Source organism: Panthera uncia (genome assembly GCF_023721935.1).
Source record: "Panthera uncia isolate 11264 chromosome C1 unlocalized genomic scaffold, Puncia_PCG_1.0 HiC_scaffold_4, whole genome shotgun sequence".
Lineage (NCBI taxonomy): Eukaryota > Metazoa > Chordata > Mammalia > Carnivora > Felidae > Panthera > Panthera uncia.
In genome coordinates, this window is record NW_026057585.1 from 90,434,689 (window position 1) to 90,458,848 (window position 24,160).

Here is a 24,160-nt window from a genome sequence, read left to right on the forward strand (position 1 = left end):
CCCCCCCCCCCCCCCCCCCCCCCCCCCCGTAACTTCAGAATAAACTTGAGTAAATGGAAACAGAAGTTTGGGGAAAAGTTCCAGAGATGACTGTGCGGTTAGGGTTAGTTTTAGCGGCGAGAGAAAACCCCAAATAACGGTGGCTTAAGCGAGGTGGGAGTTTATTGCTCGAGGAGAAGCCTAGGAAGGCAGTCTTGCGCTAGAACACTGTGCCATGGCGAGGCAGCCCAGGGCCGTCTGGCTTGTTGCTCTGCTGTAGGGGGTCTTGACCTCGTGGTACCAGATGCCAGCATCCGCCCTCCAGGTAAGCAGGAAAAAGAAAGGCCTTGTAGCCTTTCCACTGACGTCTCATTGGCCAGACCCTCACCATAGGACCACGCCTACTGCCGCAGAAGCTGGGGGACGCCGTCTTTATTCTGGGTGTCAGTGAACCCAGCTGAAATTCAGCTATGGGAAGGGGAGGATGGATATTGAGGGACAGCTAGCAGTTTCTGCCACAGCGGGTAAATTGCTTGAGACCCCAAACCCCCATCTGATTTCTGTGTCTGTGCCAGAAGAAATAGGGAGGTCCTGTGACAGGTTTGGAAGTAAGGCAGAGACCAGAGTGGCCTCGGCTTAAACAAGGTAGACATTTATCCTCTCCCGTGGAATAGCCCGGGTATCAGCATCCAGGGCAATGCGGTGTGTATTCGTTTGGTCGTGGTGCTGTAACAAACTACCCCAGACATACTGGCTTAAAACAACACAAATTTATTATCTTACAGCTCTGAGGTCAGAAATCTAAAAATGGCAGGGGGGTGGGGAACCTGGGTGGCTCAGTCGGTTAAGCATCCAACTCTTGATTTCGGCTCAGGTCATGGTCTCACGGTTCGTGAGTTCAAGCCCCACGTTGGGCTCTGTGCTGACAGCTCAGAACCTGCTTGGGATTCTCTCTCTCCCTCTCTCTCTGCCCCTCCCCTGTCCATGCGCTCGCTCCCTCTCTCTCTCTCTCTCTCTCTCTCTCTCTCTCAAAGTAAATAAATAATAGGGGTACCTGGGTGGCTCAGACAGTTGAGCATCTGACTTCGGCTCAGGTCATGATCTCACGGTTTGTGGGTTCAAGCTCCACGTGGGGCTCACTGCTGTCAGCCTGGAGCCTGCTTCGGATCCTCTGTCCCCCTCTCTCTGTGCCCCTCCCCCGCTCTCTCACACTCTATCAAAAATAAACAAACATTAAGGAAAAATAAATGAAAATCTAAAACGCAGGCCCGCGTTCCTTATGGAGGCTCCAGGGAGCATCCACTTCCCTGCCTCCCCCGGCTACCAGAGGCCACCTGCTATCTTTGGCTGGGAGCCCCCTTCCTCCGTCTTCAGAGCCAGCAGTGTGGCATCTTCAGATCTTTCTCTCTGTCCCTTGCTTCTGCCAGCAGGTCACCTGTCTGACTCGGACCCTCCTGCCTCCCCCTTTGTCATATAAGGTGGCATTCGCAGGGCCCACGGGTTAGGATGGGACCGTCTCCCGGGGGCTGTCACTCTGCCTCACGTGGGCGGCTTTCAACGTCATGGCCACACGTCCTCAGCGTTCAGTCTCTCCTTCAGTTTGAGATGGACACTGCAGACAGTTGGAGGCAGGCAAGTGAAGGGAAAGGTGTAGACACACAGTTGCTTCCCCTCTCCTCCCTTGGCCATCCCTCGCTGCAGGGGAGTCGGAGAAACTTCGTCCCTGGTCAAGGAGCTGTGTGCCAGAAAAACTCAGGAGTTTGTTCCCAGGGACCCAGGGAGAGTGGGTGTCGGGGGATGGCCAGCAGCCGTTGCCACAAAGTTCCTGCAGGACGGGGATACTATTTGATCAAGGGTTTCCTGTTGTTGTAGAGGGGGGCGGGAGTAGAGAGAGGAGGGATACACATTTTGCCACAAAAACAAGGAAAAGGAATAGACTGGCAGGACCTGACCGGACCTTTTGGAGCTCCTCTGCTCCTTCCTCCTCCTTCCATGGAGAACTTGCACCCAGACACCTCAGGGAACTTTCTTCTTCTTATGAGTTGCCTTTTCCGCAAGTTCTTTAGTCAGAAGATTTCCCTTGTCCCCATGTCGAACTTACTGCCTGATTTCATGTCCCACCTTTCTATCTAGAAACAGAACAATTATCCCTCATCTGTCTCTGCCTCTTTACCCGTCATCACCCCTGGGGGTACCTTCCTCCTCCTCTTCCTGGCTCCAGAAGGGCCCCGCTATCCTGCAGTCATTTGCCACCTGATAGTTGAGTCCTGTCCCCTGGGGGAGAAGAGACAGTGGCCGGATGATGGTTGGAGATGAAAGGGAATTAACCCAGCCAGAGGCTGCCTGCAGTTCCACAGCAGGTGCACTCCTGCATGAATGAGGGCCCTGCCCGTCCTGATTAAGACATCAGAGCTCTGGGGGTGCCTGGGTGGTTCATTCGGTTGAGCGTCCGGCTCTTGATTTCGGCTCAGGTCATGATCTCAGGGTCAGGGGATCAATCCCTGCATCAGGCTCCGCACTGAGATTCCTTCTCTCCCTCGGCCCCTCTCCCCCACACTCTCTCAAATAAGATTAGTTAATTAATTAAGACATCAGAGCTCCAGGACAGGAATAGCACATGCATGATTCATTCAGCGTGAGGCGGGCACCAAGGGGTGTGCAGGGGGCCGTCCTTGTCAGGGCTGATGCTTTGCCGGAACTGGCTGTGCATCCCCCAGACACCTGTGTCCTGTCTCCCCACAGGGCCGGCGACCTGTCACCTTGATTGGCTTCAGCCTGGGAGCCAGAGTCATCTACTTCTGTCTGCAAGAGATGGCTCAGGAGAAAGGTGAGTCTGGCTTGTCACGGATGAAGACCCTTCCCAAGCTCATCCCCCAGGCAGGAGGTTCTGGGCCAGGGGTCACGAGCCTTGTGAATGTGTTCCCAGTTCTTGGTGATAGTCGTTAAAAGTTAAAAATAGTTTGACAATAGACAAAACGGTGAAGTCGTTTGGAAAATGGTTTGGTTTTTCTCTGTACGCAAATTCGAGTGGATGCGAGATGGTCCTATGATAATGGCATTGCCCTGGTGTTCTCATGTGCGTTCTTGAGTGGGAGCGAAGGGAGCTGGACGAGAAGTCTGAAATCGAGGCATCGGCAGGGCCACATTCCCTCGGAGGTTCTAGGGGATGATCCTTCTTTGTCGCTTCCGGCCTCTGGTGTGGCTGGCGGCCCTTGGCCCTCCCTGGCTTGTAGATGCGTCCCTCCCTTCTCTGCCTGAATCCTTAAATCTTCTCTTTCCTTTCTTCTCTTCTCTTCTCTTCTCTTCTCTTCTCTTCTCTTCTCTTCTCTTCTCAGGACAGTCTCATTGGATTTAGCCCCCCCCCCCCCCCCCCCCCGCAAAGCCAGCATGATCTCATCTCAGGATCCTGAACTTAATTACGTTTGCATAATTCGATTACATCTGAAGACACCTTTTCCAAAGACGTTGTCATTCACGGGTGCCAGGTGGATGTATCTTTGGGAGCTAGCCTCCACAGACACCTTTGGGTGTGTGTCGTGCCGTCCGGGGACATACTTGGAGTGCTGAGGCAGTGGAAAGCTTGAGTGCCATTGCTCCGGGCCTTGGTGGGTGAGGTCTCCAGGACAGAGTGCTGGTTTGGGACAGCCCGTAGGGGACGGCTGGGGGAGTCGGGTGCAGAGCCCGGGGCGCTCGGAGTGGTCCACGGTCTGCGGGGCCCAGACTTAACGTCTCCTGGAGGAACACAGCAGCAGTAGGACCCTGGAGCAGGAGGAGGCACTGAGACGGTGACTCCTTGGCCTGGGAGCAGAGGGTGGCTGGCAGGGAGGGCCAGAGTTCCGCCCAGCGGTCTCACTGGGGGCTGCCTCGAATGCCTCTCTGGGCGTCAGCTCCCTGACTTCGAACTCCGTGGAGTTCTGCTCAGCCGCGTGCTTGTTCTGGGGTGCCCCGCTTATCGTATGGTATTTCTGCAAATGGCAAAACCCACGGTTGACCAGATTCAGCTCAAGGTATATCGCTTTGCAGCTTCTGCTCTTCAGAGCTGCTGCTGGCCTGAGGCCAGCCCTGAAGGAGGCCCCTGGCCGCTCCCCGGCCGGCCCGAGTGTGTGACCGGATTGCTGGCTGGTTGCCAGCAAGCAGGAAGGGGCGGGAATGCCCACCGCTGGCCGGACCTGAGGGAGCCGGACGTGTCGGGCCGACCCAGGTTATTTGCAGTGCTGGCAGCCCCGGAGGGCCTGGGAGAGACCCTGGAGCTGAGGCGCATGACTCATTCCTGCTTCTTCTCTTTTGCTAAAATGGTCCCCCACCTTGGACTGAGGACCAGAGCTATTTTCCTGGTTACACGGGCAAGGTGGATGTGCCGTCCTTGGCATTTACCATGGAAAGGCCAAGCCCTGTGTGTCAGGCCTGCAGATGAGCCTCGTGTCTTCTCTGTGTCATTTTGGAGGACCCCCCCCACCCCCACTCCCCTGTAGCTTTCAGCAGCCCCCGCCCCCCCCATCACCCAGTGTTGTCTGCATCACTAAGCAATGAGGAGGTAGCTCTGTCCTATTTCCAGGAGCTTTGGGTAACCTGGGGCCACCATGCAGAAGGGCCTGGGGAGCCAGCTCGGAGCTGCGTTCACCAGGAAAATCCAGGCTGGGGTCAGAGTTCAGGCAAAAACCACGGAGGAAGCAGGGCTGAATCTGGGGCTCTGGTGAAAGTGAGTTTCCACTTACACCGTGGAGAACATTGTACTTTTCCTTTCTGTATGAATTCTTCCCCTACCCAGGCATCACCAGAGCAGAATGAGTCAAAAAGACATCCCTTACCTGCCTTTCCTGCTCTACCTGGTACAAATAATCCACCTGGGGGGCTCCTGGGGGGGCTCCTGGGGGGTTCAGTCAGTTAAACATCTGACTCTTGATCACAGCTCAGGTCATGATCTCACGGGTGTGGATTGAGCCCCGCATCGGGCTCTGCACTGAGCATGGAGCCTGCTTAAGATTCTCTCCCCTGGGGCACCCGGGTGGCTCAGTCGGTTGAGCGTCCGACTTCGGCTCAGGCCATGATCTCCCGGTCCGTGAGTTCGAGCCCCGCGTCGGGCTCTGTGCTGACAGCTCAGAGCCTGGCTCCCGCTTCCAATTCTATGTCTCCCCCTCTCTCTGCCCCTCTACCACTCGTGCTCTGTCTCTCTCAAAATCTAAATAAACATAAAAAAAATTTAAAAAAAAATTTTTTAAAAGATCCTCTCTCCCTCTCTCTCTGCCCCTCTCCCCTGCTTTCTCTCTCTCTCAAAATAAATAAATAAGCATTTAAAAATATTATAATCCACCTGGGACCTTCTGGCCTGCTAGGAAGAACCCCCTAGAGACCTTCTATGTCTCCCCATCCTCAGCTCTTCACCTCTTGCAGTAAAGGGCTTTGTTGGCATACAGCAACACCGTCGACTCCTGCATAATGCCATATTCTGTATTCCTGCAGCGTTGTGCAAATGACAGAATCTCTCACGAAAATTGGGGGGAGGCATTTCTCATGCAGGACACGGGACCTTCGTTACAAATGTGTGGGTCATAGAGAAGCAGGATGGGCGTAGCAGTCAGCTTTTGCTGTAGCGATGCTGCATAACAAGCCACCCCCTAAACTCCGAGGGCAACGACACCAAATGTTTTCCTGCTCAGGATCTGTGGGTTGGCTGTGGTTCAGCTGCTCTAGAACAGGCTCTGTTTCTGGCTGCGGGTTGGGCAGGCTTGGCCCCAGGCTGCGGGCTGGGCCCACATCCGCTCCGTGTGCATTTGTCCCGTTGAGGCTGAAGGGGAGCAGCCACCCAGGGCGTGTTCCTCCTTACGGTAGATCGCTAGAGCGCCGGATCCAAGGCCAACCACATGTGCACATTTAGGATCTCTTTTCGTGCCGTGTTTGCTAACATTCTGTGTCCGCTGTTTATTGCTGCAAACAACCTCTCTAAATGTAGTGGCTTAACACAGCAATAACTGGATAATTCTCACACTTCTGTGGGTGGACCAGGAAGTTCCTCTCCTCTTTGCACCTGGGCTCACTCGTGCAGCTGCAGGTGCAGCTGGAAGGCTTGGAACGTCCAGGCTGACCTCACCCACTGACTGGCCGCGGGTGCTGGCGGTCACCCGGCACGTCCCAGTCTGTCGCGACCGGCGCGACAAACACCGAGGTCAGGGTCCTGAGGGTAAGGGAATGCAAGAAAAAAAGAGAGAAGAGAGAAAGTTTGGGGACAGGAGGGTCCCCTGGGCTGATGGCCCAAGTGACGGCTTTATTGTTGCTGTACACAATCTTTTATAATATAAGACTCTTATGGATCAGGTCATTCTAAGAATAATCAGGTTTCACATGATCACTGCCAGCCAAAACATTTAGTTCTGTGTACCTTGTGAACTTTCTGAACGGGTCACAAGACCTTGTTGATAGATTGCTAGCAAAACACAGTTCCCATGTTTGTTTCTATCTGACTCGGGGTAGAAAAAGGGAGGTAGCATTACTGCCAACACCTGCAGACCACAGGCTTCAGGAATTAACTTTCTCAGCCTTGACAAGGCTTTCGTATGCCCTTGAGAGTGGGGGAATGGGAGGGGGAACCACCGGGTTGGCTTGAGTCAACAGGGAACGTTGCTCGACCCGGTCTCATCCTGGCACCGGGGCCCGGCCCCCCACATGTCCCCCTATTGTTTGTAATTGCAACATGTGCATCCTGGCTTGGTATGTGGTAAAGGCAGTAAGACCCCATCTCCAGAAATAACACAGCAAGACAAGTATAACAGATATTACGGAAACAATTCCAATAAAGATCCAAAAGGAATGCTGAAGAATATTAAATGGATTAAACCCATTAAGTTGGTGCAGTATGGTTTCAGCGAGATCTCCAGGGTCAGGGAAACTGAGTGAGCTACTTGCAACAGCATTTATCTCTTCTTGTAGCTGTAAGAGGTCTAAGCTAGTGTTAGCATCATGCCAAACCCCTTGTAAATGACGCACTTGTCCCCATGTCATATTGGTATACTCTAAAGGGGTAACACAGATATGCTTATATGCATCATGACAAATTAAAGAAAGTCTGGTACGCAAAACAGCAAACTGATCACCAAGATACATTAATGCTTCTTATAGTGCCTCTAATTGGGCTTCCAATTTACGATCTATTCGTTCTTAAGTGACAGACACTTTGGATACATTATGAGCCAATTCATTTACATGGGATGCCATTTGGGCACTTTCATGTAAGGATATTACAGATACAGTTGCAGAGGCAATTACAGTCACTGCTGCTATGAGTCCAGCAATCAAGAGTCCAAGAAACCGTTTGGTCCTGCACAGCCGTTTACTGATTTCTAAAGCCAATTGCATCCCATAATTAGGATACCAAGGTCCTGTAACATTTACTGGCAACATCCAATAGGGAGGTTGTAAGACCAGATAAACCTTCATCCCACTTCTAGAGGGTCCATCTACTGGTAGACAATTGGTCAAAACACAAGCAGGACACGTCAGCCGGTATAACTGATGACCATCTTCTTTCACTGGAGTAATGGTCCCATCCCCAACAATCAGATAGTAGGGTGGAGGAACACAGGCACGCAATTGCAGAACTGGAGAAACATAATATTCTGGAAAACTAAAGCTGTCATTAGTATATATTTTATCAAAGGTAGCATATAATTTCCAAAGATCAGAATGAATTCTTCCTTCAGGGGATTGCAAAATGGTTTGTGGGATAATCTTACGGTGTACCTGTACCTCGTTAGGAGGTGGATCCACGACCCTGGGATCAAGAGTCTCATGCTCTACCGACTGAGCTAGCCGGGCCTTTCGGGAATAATCTGTAATGGTATAGTTTATGTCTTTAGGAGTCATCCTCAATGAAGAGGATCGGGCACATATACCCCAAGGTGAGTCCCCAGTAAGGCCTTGACCAGCTGAGGGACATATAGGAAGATTCTGAGGGGTATCACGTGGCCCAAAAAACATCCATTCTCCTAATAATTCTCTCTTTTGCCAAGAAGCGGCAACAGAGCGGGGTACCCGTTCGGAAGGACGCTTGCCATTTTGCCACAATGTATAAGCAATAGACCGCCCTACTGGTTTCGTACCCAAACACCCATAAGCAAGTTTGTACGGCGTAGACTCGCTTTGCAGGCAGATGGGTACTCCTGCGGAGAGTGCCGTCCAATTTATAGAGGCCGACACAGTGGGCAAAAACCCTGCATCTTCCCCTCCCATAAAGGTGAGATTAGTGTATACTTTGGGTGTGGGGTCTCTGCATGTTACAGGTTGTACTGCAGGAGGACCTACCGTGTATGCCCAATAGAGGGCAGACTCTCCGATTGTAGTGAGAATGCACAGGCATGCCAAGAAGACATGTGTGGCCGTTACCTCTCTTCCTGAGGCCATCACTACATCAGTGGCCTGGGTCAGCAGGTTCTTTATCTGTCCCCAGGTGGGTGTACCCGCCTCATGACTCCGCCGTTGTCGCTTCTGGGGGGGCTCCGTCGCAGTCAATTTGGCCATTTTTCGGCACAACCGTAATGTCTCTGAGGAGCCGAAGCGGGACCCAGCGTGGCGCTTCCTCATCCTGTGGAAAAACACAAGCACACCCTCGCCCTTTTCGAAGGACTGGGTCTGGGCCTCGCCAAATGCCTTCCGGCATATCTTTCCATCTAGCCATCAAGAGAGGTTCTTGACTCTTTCCCCAGCGACGCTCTGCGGCAGTCATCCCTGCTTCACTGCCATTTAAAAAATTTAAAACGTACAACACAAGAGTGAGATGCACATGTGGGGAATACTTTATCTTTCCCTTTAATATCTCCCCCTAAGTTTTTGCAGATACTGTTTTAGAGTCAGATGAGCTCGCTCAACAATAGCCTGTCCTGTGGAATTATAAGCAATGCCGGTTGTATGCTCAATTCGGAATCGGCGGCAAAATTCTGTAAAAGATTTAGAAGTATAAGCGCTACCGTTGTCAGTTTTTATTTTATGAGGTTTGCCCATTGCTGCAAAGGCAGAAAATAGGTGATTCTGAACATCAACCAATGCTTCTCCCGAGTGGGCTGAAGCATGTATGTAGCCTGAGCAAGTATCTACAGACACATGTATATATTGCAATTTCCCAAAAGGTAAATATTGGGTGACGTCCATTTGCCACAAGTCATTGGGCCGAAGACCTCGGGGATTAATGGCACAGACCGGCTGTGGGAAGAATTGCGGACAGATGCCGCACTGTTTAACAATTTGGCCGCTTCACGAGATATTTTGAATTCTCGTCGAAGGGCTGCCGCATTCTGATGAAAATTATCATGACTCCTTTTGGCTGTTTCCAAAGGAGTGGTGATGGGCAGAACTTGCAATAAATGGGTTGCGGCATCGGCTCTCCGATTCCCAGCAACTAGGGGACCAGGCAGGTCGGTGTGAGCTCGAATGTGGGAAATATAAATCGGACTGTGCCGTAAATTAAGAAGTTTTTGTATAGCATGAAATAGATGATAAAGTTCCTCATCTGCTGTCAGTATAAAGGCAGTGGGAAGCTGCAACATGGCTTTGACAACGTATTGACTGTCAGAATAGACATTTATAGACTCTGGGTAAGTTTTTAGGGCTACCTGTACAGCATAAAGCTCGGCCCTTTGGACAGATTTAGTCGTATAATTTAAAGTGATCAAATTTTTATGTTGGGAAGTGACATAATACACTGCAATTTTACCCTCTTTACTAGCATCCACAAAAATGGAAGCAGCATCTTCAATCGGCTGACAAACAATAGGATTAGAGGGCAAAATATCTATAAGACTGAAACCTTGTATTAAAGAATCAGAAGGTAAATGAAATTTAATTTGACCTGTAAAATTAGCCAAGGCAAGATGCCATTCGATGGACTGAGCAAAAGCAGCGTCCACCAGCTTCTGTGTCAGAAAGGCACATGCAGGGGCGCCTGGGTGGCGCAGTCGGTTAAGCATCCGACTTCAGCCAGGTCACGATCTCGCGGTCCGTGAGTTCGAGCCCCGCGTCAGGCTCTGGGCTGATGGCTCGGAGCCTGGAGCCTGTTTCCGATTCTGTGTCTCCCTCTCTCTCTGCCCCTCCCCCGTTCATGCTCTGTCTCTCTCTGTCCCAAAAATAAATAAAAAAAAAAAAAAAAAAAAAAAAAAAAAAAGAAAAAAAAAAAAAAGAAAGGCACATGCAATAAATTCTGGATCGTGTCCGAAGAGCTGAACAGCTCGGGATCTTCCTCTAATGATGAGAAGACAAACCATAGATAGCAAAGGATTAATGACATGCAGAGAGTGTAAGGCTAAATGTAGCCATTCAAGTGGACCATGAGATTGCCACAGAATTGCAAAGGGGATGACCTGAGGTTTTAATATTATTAAATACAAAGGCTGAGAAGGGTCAATTCTAGTGACTTGGGCCTGCTGAATGGCCTGTTCTATATGTCTTATAGCTTCTTTAGCTTCTTGAGTGAGACTTCGCGGGGACGCTAGAGAACTATCTCCTTTTAGAATGTTAAACAAAGGCAGTAATTGTTCTGTGGTGACCCCTAGTGTATTTCTAATCCAGTTTATATCTCCTAATAATTTCTGAAAATCATTTAAAGTAGTCAAATGTCCGGTTCTAATTGATACTTTCTGAGGTCGGACAGTTGATTTGGAGATGAGATACCCTAGGTATTCAAAAGGTGCTTCCCTTTGAACTTTCTCAGGGGCAACAATCAAATTATATGCTTTAAGGCATCTTTGAAGAGAAATAAAAGCCTCCTGTAATAATTCCTCAGTTTCAGCAGCCAAAAGTAAGTCATCCATGTAATGGATACAATATACATGGGGAAAACTCTGTCTAAAAGGGGTAATTGCTCTGGCCACAAACTCTTGACATAAAGTCGGACTGTTAGCCATGCCTTGCGCTAAGACCTTCCACTGATAACCACTTAGCAGGTTCCTGTAAGTTAGTGGAAGGCAGGGAGAATGCAAAATGTTCTCCGTCGCCAGGGGCCAACGGAATGGTAAAAAAACAATCTTTTAAGTCCAAAACTAGTAATTGATATTGTAAAGGAATGGCCGATGGGGAAGGGAGGCCGGGTTGCAAAGCCCCCATGGGCTTCATGACAGCATTAATTGCTCTCAAATCTTGCAGCAACCTCCATTTATTTGACTTTTTTCTCATCACAAAGATTGGGGTGTTCCAGGGACTGGTGGAGGGAACTAAATGACCTAATTGCAGTTGTTCCTCTATGAGGTGAGCAGCAGCCTCCCTCTTAACAGTAGGTAAGGGCCATTGGTCAACCCACACTGGAGTGGAAGTCATCCACTGGAGAGGCATAGCGTGGGGAGTTTCCAATGGCCCTAGGAAAAACCCAATCCGAAATGGTCTCTTTTAGGCTCGGGGACATATGGCTCAGGATTCCCTTGCAACTCCTTCCCTAAGCCTTTCCCCTCAATATAGCCCATTTCCTTCATAAGGTGCATAGCAAGATTAGTCTGTTTTTGAATCGGGACTGCCTTAGTCTCCAGAGTCAAATCCATTGCAGTTAATATGTCCCTGCCCCAGAGATTAAGATCTATATTCAAAACAAAAGGCTGAAAAGTTCCAGTCATACCATCAGGCAGTCTCCGATGTAAATAATCAGAGCTTTGCAACGGAGCAGAGGCATAACCAACACCTTTAATTGGAATATTAGTCACTTGAGTAGGCCATGTGACAGGCCAATTTTTTTGAGCAGTAACTGAGACATCTGCACCTGTATCCACTAGTCCCTCAAAAGGGACTCCTTGGATATGCAATGTAAGCATGGGCTTTTCTACAGAGATCACTTTAGCCGAATAAAGATCTGTGGAGCCGAACCCTTGATTTCCCCGATAAGGTTTAACAGCCTTATTATTGGAGGATATCCGGGGTATCAAGATCAATTGTGCTATGGGAGTCTTGGGCTCAAGCACCAAAGTTCCCATAGGTAAGCTGGCCAAAATTTTTATTTCTCCAGTGTAATCTTCATCAATAACTCCAGGATAGATCATCAATCCCTTAAGAGTCCAGCTGGATCTTCCCAATAATAACCCCCAAGTATTCCTGGGTAGAGGCCCCCATATCCCTGTGGGGATGGCTTTAGGGGGCTGTCCTCCTTCTAGGTAAACGGACTGAGCTGGGGCAAGATCTAGTCCTGCACTGGCGGGGGTGCCGCGGTGTAGTTGGCTAATACCTGGGAGGTCTCCAGTGTTGGACACAATGGGTGGGAAGGTGCCTGTGGGAACATTGCCGCAATTGAGGGGCCTGCGGCTGGCCCCGCTCCCAGTTTCCCTGAAGAGGTTTGCCATTACAATCAGTTTTAGAGCGGCATTCATTGACCCAGTGATACCCCCGTCTACATCTGGGACAAATAATTGCCAGCTTATTATTAATGTTAGGGCCACTTGGCAAACCGGGGGTGGTTGGAATTATTTCTTTACTATGACATTGGGCCTTCATATGGCCCTTTTGGCCACATTTGAAACACACTCTTCCACCCAGCTTCCTTGGATTAGTTCTTACGTTTTTACCCTGAAGCTGGGCATGGACCTGTAAGGGGTCTATTCCCTTTAAGGCGGCTGGTCCAATCTCAGCACATAGCCTGATATAATCCTCCAAGGTACCCTGATTTTTCCAAGGACGAATGGCTGCCTGACATGCAGAATTAGCATTTTTATAAGCCAGTTGTTTTACAATAATGGTACCTGCCTCCCCATCAGTAACGATACGACTGACTGCAGTCAAAAGGCGCCCAACGAAATCCTGGTACTTCTCCTCTGGCCCTTGCCTAATTTTAGACAATTCCTCAGTTCTGCCCCCTGTGGAGGGGAGTTTTTTCCAAGCTGTAATGGCACAGGTATTAATTTGATTCTACGCAATTTCAGGATAATTTAGCTGGAGGCCCACATCATAATATCGTCCTGTACCTGTGAGCATGTTAAAATCCACTGGTATGTTAGTTCTTTTATTATGCATAGCCTGTTTTTCAGCATTCTCTGCAAATTCTGCTTTCCACAAGAGGTTATCTCCCACACTCAAACAAGCCTGAGCGATGACCTTCCAATCTCCTGGGCATAACGCCTCCCTGCTCAAATTATCAAGCATAGACAGGGTAAAGGGAGCTGTTGGACCATACTGGGCTGCAGAGGATTTCAAATCTTTCAGCAATTGAAAACTTAGGGCGGAGTACGCTCTCTGTCCCCCCTGCTGAATAACAGGGTAAGCGTGAAAAGCAGAGGTGTCTTCCCCATACTGTGTTGCTTGATACAGAGTCCGCTGCAAAGGAGTAGCTCCCATAACGGGGTAAGGTTCAGTGGACTGTTGATTCTGAGTAATAGGGAAAGCCAGCCGAGGTAAGCCTCTATCTTGTGCCTGAAAAGAAGGTCGTTTTAAAGGTACCTTCTGGACCAGAGGGGCCAAGAAGGCAGGCTTCCTCTGATCTTCCAAATACGGCCCATCATCTCCCTGATCCCCAAAAGGAGAGTCATCATTATTTTCTGGATCTTGCACAGATAACTGTTCTAGGAGGGGGAGAGGAGGTAAAGGTGAAGGCACCCGTGACTGTCCCGAAAGGGCATTGAAAGTAGTTTCTGGAGGGAGAGGAGCATCTGAAGTCACTAAAGGTTGGGCTACTTCCGAGCTAAGAGAAACTATTTCAATAGAATCCTGCGGATCAAGGACCTCCTTAATATGGGTCCAAGTAGACCACAAAGTCCCTAAAACTGCAGCTCCACGAATCTTCATTTGATTTTTTAAGTTCCTGACCAACTCGCTGCCAATCCTTTAAATCAACTGTACCCCCGTCTGGAAACCATGGGCAATAATCACGCACTATGTCAAAAAATTCCCTAAGGGCTGACTGAGAAACCTTAATTCCCTTCTCCTTCATAAGAGCCTGCAAGGCAGTTATAAAATATCCCCTGTTCCATAGACTGTTTCTGTCCCATAGTTTTACTCCCGTCGTCTGTGCTGCTGGCACAGTTCCCCTACCTGAATTAGACGCCGCGCGGTCCGCTTTCGCTTTCCTCCTTGTTGTCTCAGGTCCCTGTTCGGGCGCCACTTGTCGCAGCCGGCGCGACAAACACCGAGGTCAGGGTCCTGAGGGTAGGGGAATGCAAGAAAAAAGAGAGAAGAGAAAGTTTGGGAACAGGAGGGTCCCCTGGGCTGATGGCCCAAGTGACGGCTTTATTGTTGCTGTACACAATCTTTTATAATATAAGACTCTTCTGGATCAGGTCATTCTAAGAATAATCAGGTTTCACATAATCGCTGCCCACCAAAACATTTAGTTCTGTGTTTCTTGTGCATTTTCTAGACGGGTCACAAGACCTTGTTGATAAGATTGCTAGCAAAACACAATTCCCATGTTTGTTTCTATCTGACTCGGGGTAGAAAAAGGGAGGTAGCATTACTGCCGACACCTGCAGACCACAGGCTTCAGGAATTAACTTTCTCAGCCTTGACGAGGCTTTCGTCTGCCCTTGAGAGTGGGGGAATGGGAGGGGGAACCACCGGGTTGGCTTGAGTCAACAGGGAACGTTGCTCGACCCGGTCTCAGCCTGGCACCGGGGCCCGGCCCCCCACACCGTCCCTCCTGGCGGACTGCGCATCCTCCCATAGGCTCACCTGACGTCCTTACGTGGTGTTCTCAGGGCTGTGTCTCGGGCAAGGGTGAAAGCTCCTCCATCGGTAATAACAGCACTCGTAGTGACTGCCGCGTAGTGCGCTCCCCTAACACGCTCCGTGTTTCCGTCTGCCGGCCGCGGTTTTGAGGCTCTTCCCGTCTCTTATCTCACGTGATCCTCCATAGCAGCCCCATCAGGTCGATGCTGTTACGGTACCCATTTGGCAGATGAACAAACTGAAATACGGACCTCAGGTAACGTGCCCGAACCACACAGCCAGCTCATGGCAGAGCAGGCGGTCCAGCCACGGGTTGCATGACCTCGACCCCAAAGCCAGACCACCTCTCCAGGCCACCATTCCGTTCTTAGCCGAGCATCTTTCCCAGCACCGGCGTCACCGTTAACAATGGCCTGTCGACTCCTCTGTCCTGCCGGTCCGATAGTCACTGTGAGCTAGGAGCGCATAGCACAACGACCTGGGCAATTCTTTCCCCAAAGTATACGTGCCGGGACCCTACACGGCAGGGGTCAGTCACCCCCTGTGGTGGAAGCCGGTCCCCTGGCCAGGAACCATAGTGCAGGCGGGGGCAGGGCATGCCGCTTCCTCGTCTTCTTCGTCACTGCGTCCCGAGCCTGTGGCCAGCCTACGCCTGGCACGTAAAGGGACACGTGACAAGTGGACCAAGCGAAGGAATGAGCCCCACCATGGGTCAGGGGCGGGGGTCTGCATGCCGGCCTCCCCCGCCTTGCGGGGAAGAACCGTGTCACGCTCAACTCTGCACTGCCAGGGCCGACCGTGGACGCTCACAGATTTCTGCAGGAAAAAGGGAGGCCTTTTTATGCTGGCAGCGAAGAGTCATCCACGTTCTCTTTAGAAAACCTCTGCATTTTAAAAGAAGAAGCGAGGGTTGCCTGGGTGGCTCAGTCGGTTAAGCGTCCCACTTCAGCTCAGGTCGTGATCTCGCGGTCCGTGAGTTCGAGCCCCGCGTGGGGCTCTGTGCTGACGGCTTGGGGCCTGGAGCCCGCTTCGGATTCTGTGTCTCCCTCTCTCTCTGACCCTTCCCCACAGGCACTCTGTCTCTCTCTGCCTCTCAAAAATAAAACTAATAAAATAATAATAATAATAATAAAAAGAAGCGGGAGCCACTAGGATGGGAAGCCCTCCGAGTAACGAGATTTCGGGAGGAATCGGAACAGAAACCCATCAGTCCAAAGTGCACCTGGTCTGATCTCGCCTCTGCTCAGAAGGGAGAACTCATGGCCAGAAGACTCTGAACAAGCCTTCATTCTTTCTTCTTTCTTTCTTTTTTTTTTTTTTTTTTTTTTTTTGAGAGAGACAGAGACAGCGTGAGCGGGGGAGAGGCAGAGAGAGAAACAGAGAATCCCAAGCAGGCTCCGTGCCGTCAGCGCAGAACCCGACACAGGGCTTGAACTCACGAACCGTGAGATCACGACCTGAGCTGAAACCAAGAGTCAGATGCTTAACTGACTGAGCCACCCAGGCGCCCCATGAACAAGTCTTCATTCTTGGTAGTTCTGATAGTTTCCCCCTCAGGTTCCTAACGTCCTGTCCCATCCTGTGTCTGGACGGGAGGTGAGAGAGCTCTAGGAACCCTCTGCCTTGACCCCGGTCCCGAACACTCCGGCAGGTCCATCCCTTGGTTAGTCTTGGCTGATTCCCAACCTAGGCCCAGCTGGCTCCTGTGCCAGGGTTGTGCAGGCCACACTCAGTTGAACCCACTGCACCCCCTTGGCCTTCTCGGTGACTCCACATAGAGGGGCGCTTGCCAAAGCTAGGCCTCCAAGCCATTTACGCCACCCCACCCCCACCCCACCCGTTTCCCTTTCTCTTTCTGGAGGGTGAGGGAACTCCTGATGGCTCCCACAAATGGGAAGTTGAACACAAAACATACCAACCTGCAAAAGGGAGCTGAAAGGTCCTGAATCCCGAGAGCGTGATGCCCCCCCCCCCGCCAGCAGCCCCTGGGGGGAAGGGGGGGTCAGGGGGCCCAGGGCTGGGACTCCAGCAGCGCCTTGCAGGCCACAGTTCTTTAACCCACACCAGAAAGTAAAACAAACGAAAACGCGGACACACACGCGCCCACAAAAGTACGCTCGCACACGTGCACGGTTATGCGTCCACCCTCCACTCAGGCCCTCAAATTCCTCCTGCACCTGCTCACTTAGCAGCATCCCAGCAAGCCTCTGGCCTTCCAGGGCTCCACAACCCGCCATCCGGTTCCCGCAGGCCCGGCACAGCAGGAGCTGCGGTGGGTGGTCATGAGGTGGGGGGGGGGGGGGGGGTTGCAGCTGAGAAGCTGCGCGGGCTTAGGGGCTGCACGCGTACGCGCTCCGCAGTCAGGGCGTCTGGTTGGAACCCCAGACCCACCACGCTGCAAGCCACCTAGCAACCTCTCTCAGCTGCCCTGGCTCGTGCGAAACACGGCAGAAAAGGACAGTGGCTCATCGAGGTGCTTGCGGGGATTAAGCGCGAGAGTATGCCTAAAGGCCAGCATGTATGCACCCCGTGACACTCACTGAGCATTTCTGTTACGCGAGGGACTGTCTTAAGCTTTATGAAAGGGAGCCGGCACTTTGTATCGGGGCACCCCACGCACGTGGTGCCTGGAAAATGGACCCGGTGGAGAAACCGTGACCTCGCCCCTGCACCCACCTTCTCCCAGCTTCCTCCACGGCCCCTTCCAACCCCCGCCTTGTGTTACTGACCCGGGGGGGGGGGGGGGGCATCTTCGAGTCCTCAGCTGGCTGTGATTGTGAATGAGTTAGTCACCCTTTTCCTGGAGCTGAGGCCTCACAGCTAGTTCATTCCAGCTCAGCTGTAACACCCAGTTAATCTGTGCACGAAGGAGACCCTCTCCTAATTGCAGGAAAGCTGTCGTTATCTGAGTTAGGGGATGTAAAAAAGGAACTGCTGTAATGCGTCCGAATCCACTAATTGTTTTCTGCAGTCCCTTGGTGCCCAGTAATGAAATGTAGCAGGAAATCCCAGAGTCACTTCCGCCAGCCTCCCCTCCCCACTGCCTCCTAGCTGCCACTCATTCTCCCTTCCCTCGCCCCCAAGAAAAACTGCTTGTAGAATTAACCATTTTCACAGCGTTATCTCCTCTCTTGGGTGATGTTGCAAACAACAGGGGGTTACTGCTTGGGGGACATGCCAGTGTTCACAAGGTGCCCCTCCCAGCCGCACCTGCCCTTGTCTTAGGCTCAGCATCCTTTCAAAGAGGCGCCTAGGCTACAAGCCCATCGAGGGCAGGGACTGCGTCTGACTAACCTCTGTGCTGCCTGCACCTGGGATGAAGCCCACAGAGAGTGCATGCTGTTTAAGCGAATTGAACTTCAAGTGTAGAGTTATAAGCCTTCACACTGTATCAGTCAGGATAGGTTAGGTTATGCCACAGTGACAAACATTCCCCAAATCTCAGAGGCGAAACACAACAAAGGTTCCCTTCTCACCCCTGCTCTCTGTCCACTGTGGGCGGGCAGGGGCTCTGATCCTCGTCGTCGCTCAGAGACCCAGGCTGATGTTGCCATTCCTGTATATTCTCGATGGGGGCCTCATGGTTCCGTAAAAGGAACCCTAAGTATCTTGCCCTAGAACCAAGGTCTTGAAACCTTTCTCTGGCTCCAGAACTTTTATTTACATTAGTATCTGGGGCCCCTTCTGGTTGGATATATTCACTCAAAGCAGTAGCTCACCTCAGACCTGCTAAACAGAACTACTCTAAATTCAGTTCGCTCCAAAAACAAAAAATAAAGAAGAAAAGAAAAGAAAAGAAATTTGCTCCACCTGTCCACGCGCATTAAGCACCTGCCGTGTGCCAGGCACTGTGCTGGGCTTTGGGGGAGGTGGCAGTGAGGAAGCCAGTACAGCCCCTCCCTGCCCACGGAGCAAAGAGCCCAGTCTGTTGAAAGAACCTGCCACCTGAGACAGGAGGTGGGGCCTTGCAGAATGGCCACGGAGGTTGCCGATGAAGTGTGTCAGTCACCTGAAAGGCACCTGGCACAGAGTAGCCTGGTGGGGGCTGACATCCTTAACCTGAGTGTCCCGCCCTCACGGGGAGACCACCATCTCCCGTAAGGAGTTGGCTTAGAACATAGAAGGAAACACAGCCCCCCGGGATGCAGTCGGATGCTTAGCGAGACTTCCAGGGCTGCTCTGCTCCTCCCGGGGCTCCAGGCAGGTGGCTCGGAGTTCGCAGCGGTGCGTGGGGGCTGGACCATGCTCTGCCCATGCAGCTTTCTCCATCTGTCATTCGGATTCTCAGAGCAGCCTGGCGGCGTATTCAGCGGGAAGGACTGACTCCCCCCTTGGGAATCCCTTGTCTTCTGGATGAGCGTTTTGAACGCGTCGTGTGGCCAAGGAAGCTCGTCGTCTTCAGACAGAAATAGACAGACCCAGATTGTGCCGGGGTGTGCTCGTGGCTGCTCCCTGTTTGACTCACTCCAGTCATCATCTTCTCTTCATCCTCGCCTCGCTAGCTAACAGACATCGGCACTTGCTCTGTGCCCACCACAGCTCCATATTGTACGTACCGTATTTAATCCTCAGCGATAATCCTGTGAGGTTCTAATTAACCCCGTTGTACAGATGAGGAGACCACGCCTTACAGAGGTGAAGCGACTGGGCCACGGTGACAGGGCTGCTGATGGTGCCGCTGGAACTTGCATCCACAGTGGCCGACCCGTGCTCATATTCGTGATTTTGGTCGCTAACCCTGACAGCAACCTGAGATCAGGATGATTCTCTCCATTTTGCGGGAAGGCTCAGTGTGAGGCAAAGCCACGTTTCCAGGTGCATCCAGTAGGGTTTTTTGGTTGCAAGGCCTTGGGTTCCCATCAGCTGCCCTTCCCTCAGAGCTCCCCCCTGCCCGGGAAAGACAACTGCAAGTTCAGGGCGGCTCCTGTCTGTCTGGGTCAGAGCATCCTGTGCTTTACAGCCGTTCTTGCTGCCCAGAAGGCTCTCCGCCTTCCCCCAGCCCCAGGCATGGCGCCAGCTCAGACACATCCTTCAAGATCTGGCTCAGAGATCCCCTCCCCCGTACTCCTCGTGAAGGGAGAAGTCTCAGACTCGGAGGCAGTTAGGAAGGAAAAGGTGTTTCTTGCCAAAAGGTGTAAACTAGTCAGACTTCAGAAGGCCAGGCTTGTCAAATTACACACACACACACACACACACACACACTCACTCACACTCCTGAGTCCCAGGGTTACCCCGTGTTTATCACACGGTGGGAAAACTGCCATGTTCTCATGAGATTATGGAAGCCACACGGGGTGTCAGGATCTTCGGCCATCCGTGTTCCAGATGCTGCGAACAGAGCTATTCTCATGGAGTCAGCAGCTTGAAGGAGGTGCTCGTTCATTTGGGGAACTAGATGTGACAAGGGGGCCCTCCTGTTTTTGCTTTCTCTCAGAGGATAAAGTGGGCGTTTGCTTGTCTTTGGGGTTTGGGCCACAACAGGGTGGCACGTCCGTGCTTTGGCCTGATGGCACAGTTTTATTAACTGATCCTCACAGCTTCCTCACGAGGCAGTATTCCTCGTCGCATTTTACAGAATTGCGGAGAAGGAGGCTGAGACCCAGAGAGCCGAAGGGATTCGCCCAGAGGCAGAGCCGGGAGGCGGCAGAGCTCAGATTCATGCCCAGCACCCAAGTCCGAAGTGTGAGCCATTCTGTTCGGGGGGCCACCTCTCTGCTGCCTCTCCCCCCGCTCTTTCCCCACCCGGCTGTCCCCGCACACACCACACTGTGCTGTGCAGCTGCTTACTGGTCTTCTTCCCGGACTAGAGGGCGGTCAGCCTCAGGGAGGACCTGTCTTCCAGGTTCACCTCTGACCCAGGACTTGGCACATAGGAGGTGTTAGTAGCCAATTCGTTGACGAGGCACACGACAGCAGCCGGGAAGTTTGCTGTGAGTGCTGCCTACAGAACGTGACGACAGAGCCCCCAAGACCTGGGCCAGCCTCCCCACCGTTCCGCTTCCAGCCGGCACGTGCCCCGCAGGCACGATCGGCCAGCACCCCCACACCCCCATGCACCGATCCTGCCCACTCAAAACTGAGACAACGGGCGCCTGCCAACAAGTGTTTGTGCCTTTGGGCAGGAAAGGAACGTAGCCAGAATTCCCAGAGGCGAACTGTCCACTTCCGGCGGTCCATCTGCCAGCCCACGGGATGGATGTGCTTTGGGAGCGGCTGACCGTCCAAACCAAGGGTATTTCTGGCCCCGGCAGGTGGCAGGGGGACTATAGCGGTGCCCGTTGCCAAGAAGAACCACCCTGCAAGCACTCACTGAGAGCCTCTGGGCCCCAGATCATGATAGACTGTTCGTTTTTCTCTGCATTTGCATCAAAAGCTTTCAAAAATTAAGTAGTTGGAGAGCGAGCTCAATTCAGACTGACTCATGGCAGCAGGCTGAGCCAGGAAATGGCCTCGTGAAGCAAGAAAATCAGTTCTGTTTCAGTTTATTTCTGCATTTATGCTCCTCTTCGTTCCGAAAGGATTTGAGGGGAATTAATTAGAGGCATTCCATATTATCTCTGCCCCGTGGCTCCGGGCAGGTAGTCAGCGAGACATCTGAGATGAGCCAGCCCACCTGTCGGCGTATTCAGTCCGTACACGGAAGCCTGCCGGGCGTGCCGCGCTCTGGGTCCTGGGGTGCGTGCATCCGCTCGGCCTGGCTCCCCCATCCACGCTCCATCTGTAAGCTGGCTCCGTTCATTCACCTTTCCTGTATCTCCAAGACGCAAGGGATCGTGGCAGCCAAGGCGGATGACAGAAAGAAGGAGCACTGGACCTGGAGTCTGGAAGCCGGAGTTCAAATCCAGGCTCTGCTTGTTACTCTCTGGGTGCCCTGAGGCTAGTCACCCACCTCGGAGCAGGGTACCAAGGCCTCTCGGGCTGGTCCTGGGATTTAATAACTACTATTTATTTATTTATTCATTTATTTATTTATTTATCTTTAATGTTTTTTTAATGTTTATTTTTCAGAGAGAGGGCGTGGGGGGGGGGGGGGCAGAGAGGGGGGGGTGACACAGAATCGGAAGCAGGCCCCAAGCTCTGAGGTGTCAGCACAGAGCCCGACGCGGGGCTCGAACTCACGAGCCATGACATCCTGACCTGAGCCGAAGTCAGAAGCTTAACCGACTGAGCCACCCAGGCACCCCTAATGGCTCCTATTTATTGAACACTTACGATGCTAAAAGCACTTGGCATGTTCTCTCTCCTTTCACGTATGAGTGGCCCTAAGCTGTTAGTGCTGTGTTTTGCCTGTGAAGAGGTTGAAGGCAGGGACTGTGTCATGTCCTCCTCTCCTGTGTCACCAGCACCTGGCCCGGGACTCGGCGCAGGGAAGGGGTACAGTCATGTGCGTATGGCAGCCCCGGGGCTCAACTCTACCCCACTGCTGGCCTTTTGATATAGCAGATGTGACCACACAGTGCTTGGCACACGGTGGGCCCTTAGGAAGTAAGAACTCCTTTCTCCCTCTTTCCATTAGTTTATCCACGTGGATTTTTCCAAGGCTGTAACACACGCTGCTTCTGACCTCGCTCTAGGACAGTAACGTCTTCGGATGGCAGCTCCCAGGGGAGGAATGATTCAGCAGAACGTGGGATTGTTTGCTGCCTTCGTCCAAACGAGTGGGGTCTTCCTGCCAGGCTCGGCTGCAGATTAGGCCCCTGGCTCCCTTGGAAAGGCATTTGCATCATCCCGGGGATGCAGACACCCTTAACTTTGGTGGTTGCCACCTGCTAAAATGCATTTATTCACACACAGAACCTGGGTTGTCATGGTTGTGTGAAGAAGGCAAGGATTGGAGGGCTTGCTCTCGCTTGGGGCCCGGCCTCCCTGCTCCACCGTCAACCCACGGGGCAGAGCCACCAGCTGACCCAGCTCCTCCCACAGACTGGCCACCAGCCCCTACGAGATGAGTCCTCTTACCTTTCCGGGGCCTCCAGAAACCAACCCGTCTCCCCAGCCTGGCTTTCCTACCGCCTGGTCTAGCCATTTGTAGACTTGCTTTCCTCCTCCTCCCTGTGTGGGGAATGAGGAGGGGTAGCTTTATGAAAAGCCATGGAAGGGTCTGCTAACAACTACCCAGCAGGCCACTGTTCTCCACACCACAAGGTTAAGATCAGGGGCTCAGGGTCAGAAAGCCCTGGGTTCAGATTCTGCCTCCACTACCAACTCTGTGACCCTGTGCAGAGTACATAAATCCTTCAAGCCTTCCTTGTGAGTAAGAGCTAATGCTACCCACCTCATGGTGATGTATCGAGAAAACAGCACATAGGAGGCACCTAGCACGAGCCTGGCACATAGTAAATGCTTGCTAACTGGCTATGGTACGGTCGGTGGTTTGAGCCTCGAAAGCATTAAAACATCGTAAGGGGCACTTAACACTCCAGGCCATCATAGTTTGACGATCCAGGGGCATTTCACGGCGTCCTCTTGGGGTCGGTCAGCAAGGCCTTCATTCTTCCATCCCATGAACACCAGAAAGTACGGACTCCTACGCGCAGGTTCCGAGGGATTGTTTGGAATCGCCTGGTTCAGACCTCTACACAAACGGGATCTCCTTGGCATCATCCGTCAGAGGTGCCTACCAGCCTCTGCTTACTTGCTTCTGGTGACAGGAAGCTTACTACTCTGCCCAGGAGTGGTTAGGAACTTAGGAATGGCTCGACTTCATCTGCGCATCCGTGGCTTGTGGGCGGCGGGACATCGGGCTCTGCCCCAGGGCATCTGTTCGGGCTGCTTGTGCTCAGATGTCATCCAGAGTGGCCGCTGGCACCACGATGAAGCCCCGAGCGCTGCAGCAGCACCTGGGCGGCCAGCACATCCCCAGGTCTGTTCCTAGGCTTTTCAGAAACATGATTGTGTCCGTTTTGCACCCAGAGCTGATCAGAGTCCCATGAAGCCGACTCACAAGAGACAGCTCTGGGAACTGAATGCTGATTCATTAGGCTCACCAATAATTGTCACCCTCAAGCAGATGGAGCAGCTGTCCCTGCTCGCTGCCCAGCCTCCTGGGAAAACAGATTCTCTGCCAGAATTTCTATGGTGAGCACAGGGATGGGGAGGGGACGGACTCTGGGAATGTTCCTTTTCCTGGCCATGATCAGCCCTGATGACCATCCCAATCTCGTGGACAGATCGGCCCTCTAGTGGCCATTCCCAGTTTCCTTCCCCCACCCCTGCCACCCCAGGCCTCCCCGCACTCAGAATTTTGTATAAATAGGTCCTGTGTATGAGTCCTGCTTAATAACAATGGAAGAATCCAGACGATGTGCAGTGAGGGAGCACTCCGGGGGGGGGGGGTGGATTCCATCCAAGGAAGAAAACACCCCAAGTCCCACTGATTTACATATTAATCGACCATCTCGGTTCACAGCACTCTGTAATGGAAACTCTTGGGGTTTTCCCCTGTATCTAAGATGTCCGTGATCATCAAGGCTGCTTAGCCAGTATCCTCGAACTGCTGTCTTTTAGAAAACAGCCAGGCCCGCTTTGCAGCAGATTAAAATGTTCCTGCCTGTGGGGTCAGTGT

At 52.1% G+C, this 24,160-nt stretch overlaps 2 protein-coding genes across 8 annotated transcripts in view; one reads left to right on the top strand and one right to left on the bottom strand.

Moving 5' to 3' along the window:
* The window catches only part of TMCO4 (transmembrane and coiled-coil domains 4), a 103,301-nt gene that overhangs the window by 50,392 nt on the left and 28,749 nt on the right, over positions 1 to 24,160 (top strand). For 4 of the 7 annotated variants that reach the window (XR_007454908.1, XR_007454909.1, XM_049617934.1 and 1 more), the window contains exon 13: positions 2,722 to 2,806. Coding sequence is in view for 4 of the 7 variants with exons in the window: in XM_049617934.1 (XP_049473891.1) it covers positions 2,722 to 2,806 (85 nt within the window). In the remaining 3 variants the exon portion in view is untranslated. Of the gene's footprint in view, positions 1 to 2,721; positions 2,807 to 3,314; positions 3,356 to 18,883; positions 21,558 to 24,160 lie in introns of those variants that run through there. The other 3 variants (XR_007454910.1, XM_049617936.1, XM_049617937.1) reach the window with 3 other exon arrangements.
* Positions 6,735 to 14,180, bottom strand: LOC125913029 (endogenous retrovirus group K member 6 Env polyprotein-like). The gene is made up of 2 exons (XM_049617939.1): positions 13,963 to 14,180; positions 6,735 to 8,554 (listed from the first exon to the last, which is right to left on the bottom strand). Exon 2 carries the CDS (start codon positions 8,551 to 8,553, stop codon positions 7,132 to 7,134), a length of 1,422 nt encoding a protein of 473 aa, XP_049473896.1. The 5' UTR covers position 8,554; positions 13,963 to 14,180; the 3' UTR covers positions 6,735 to 7,131.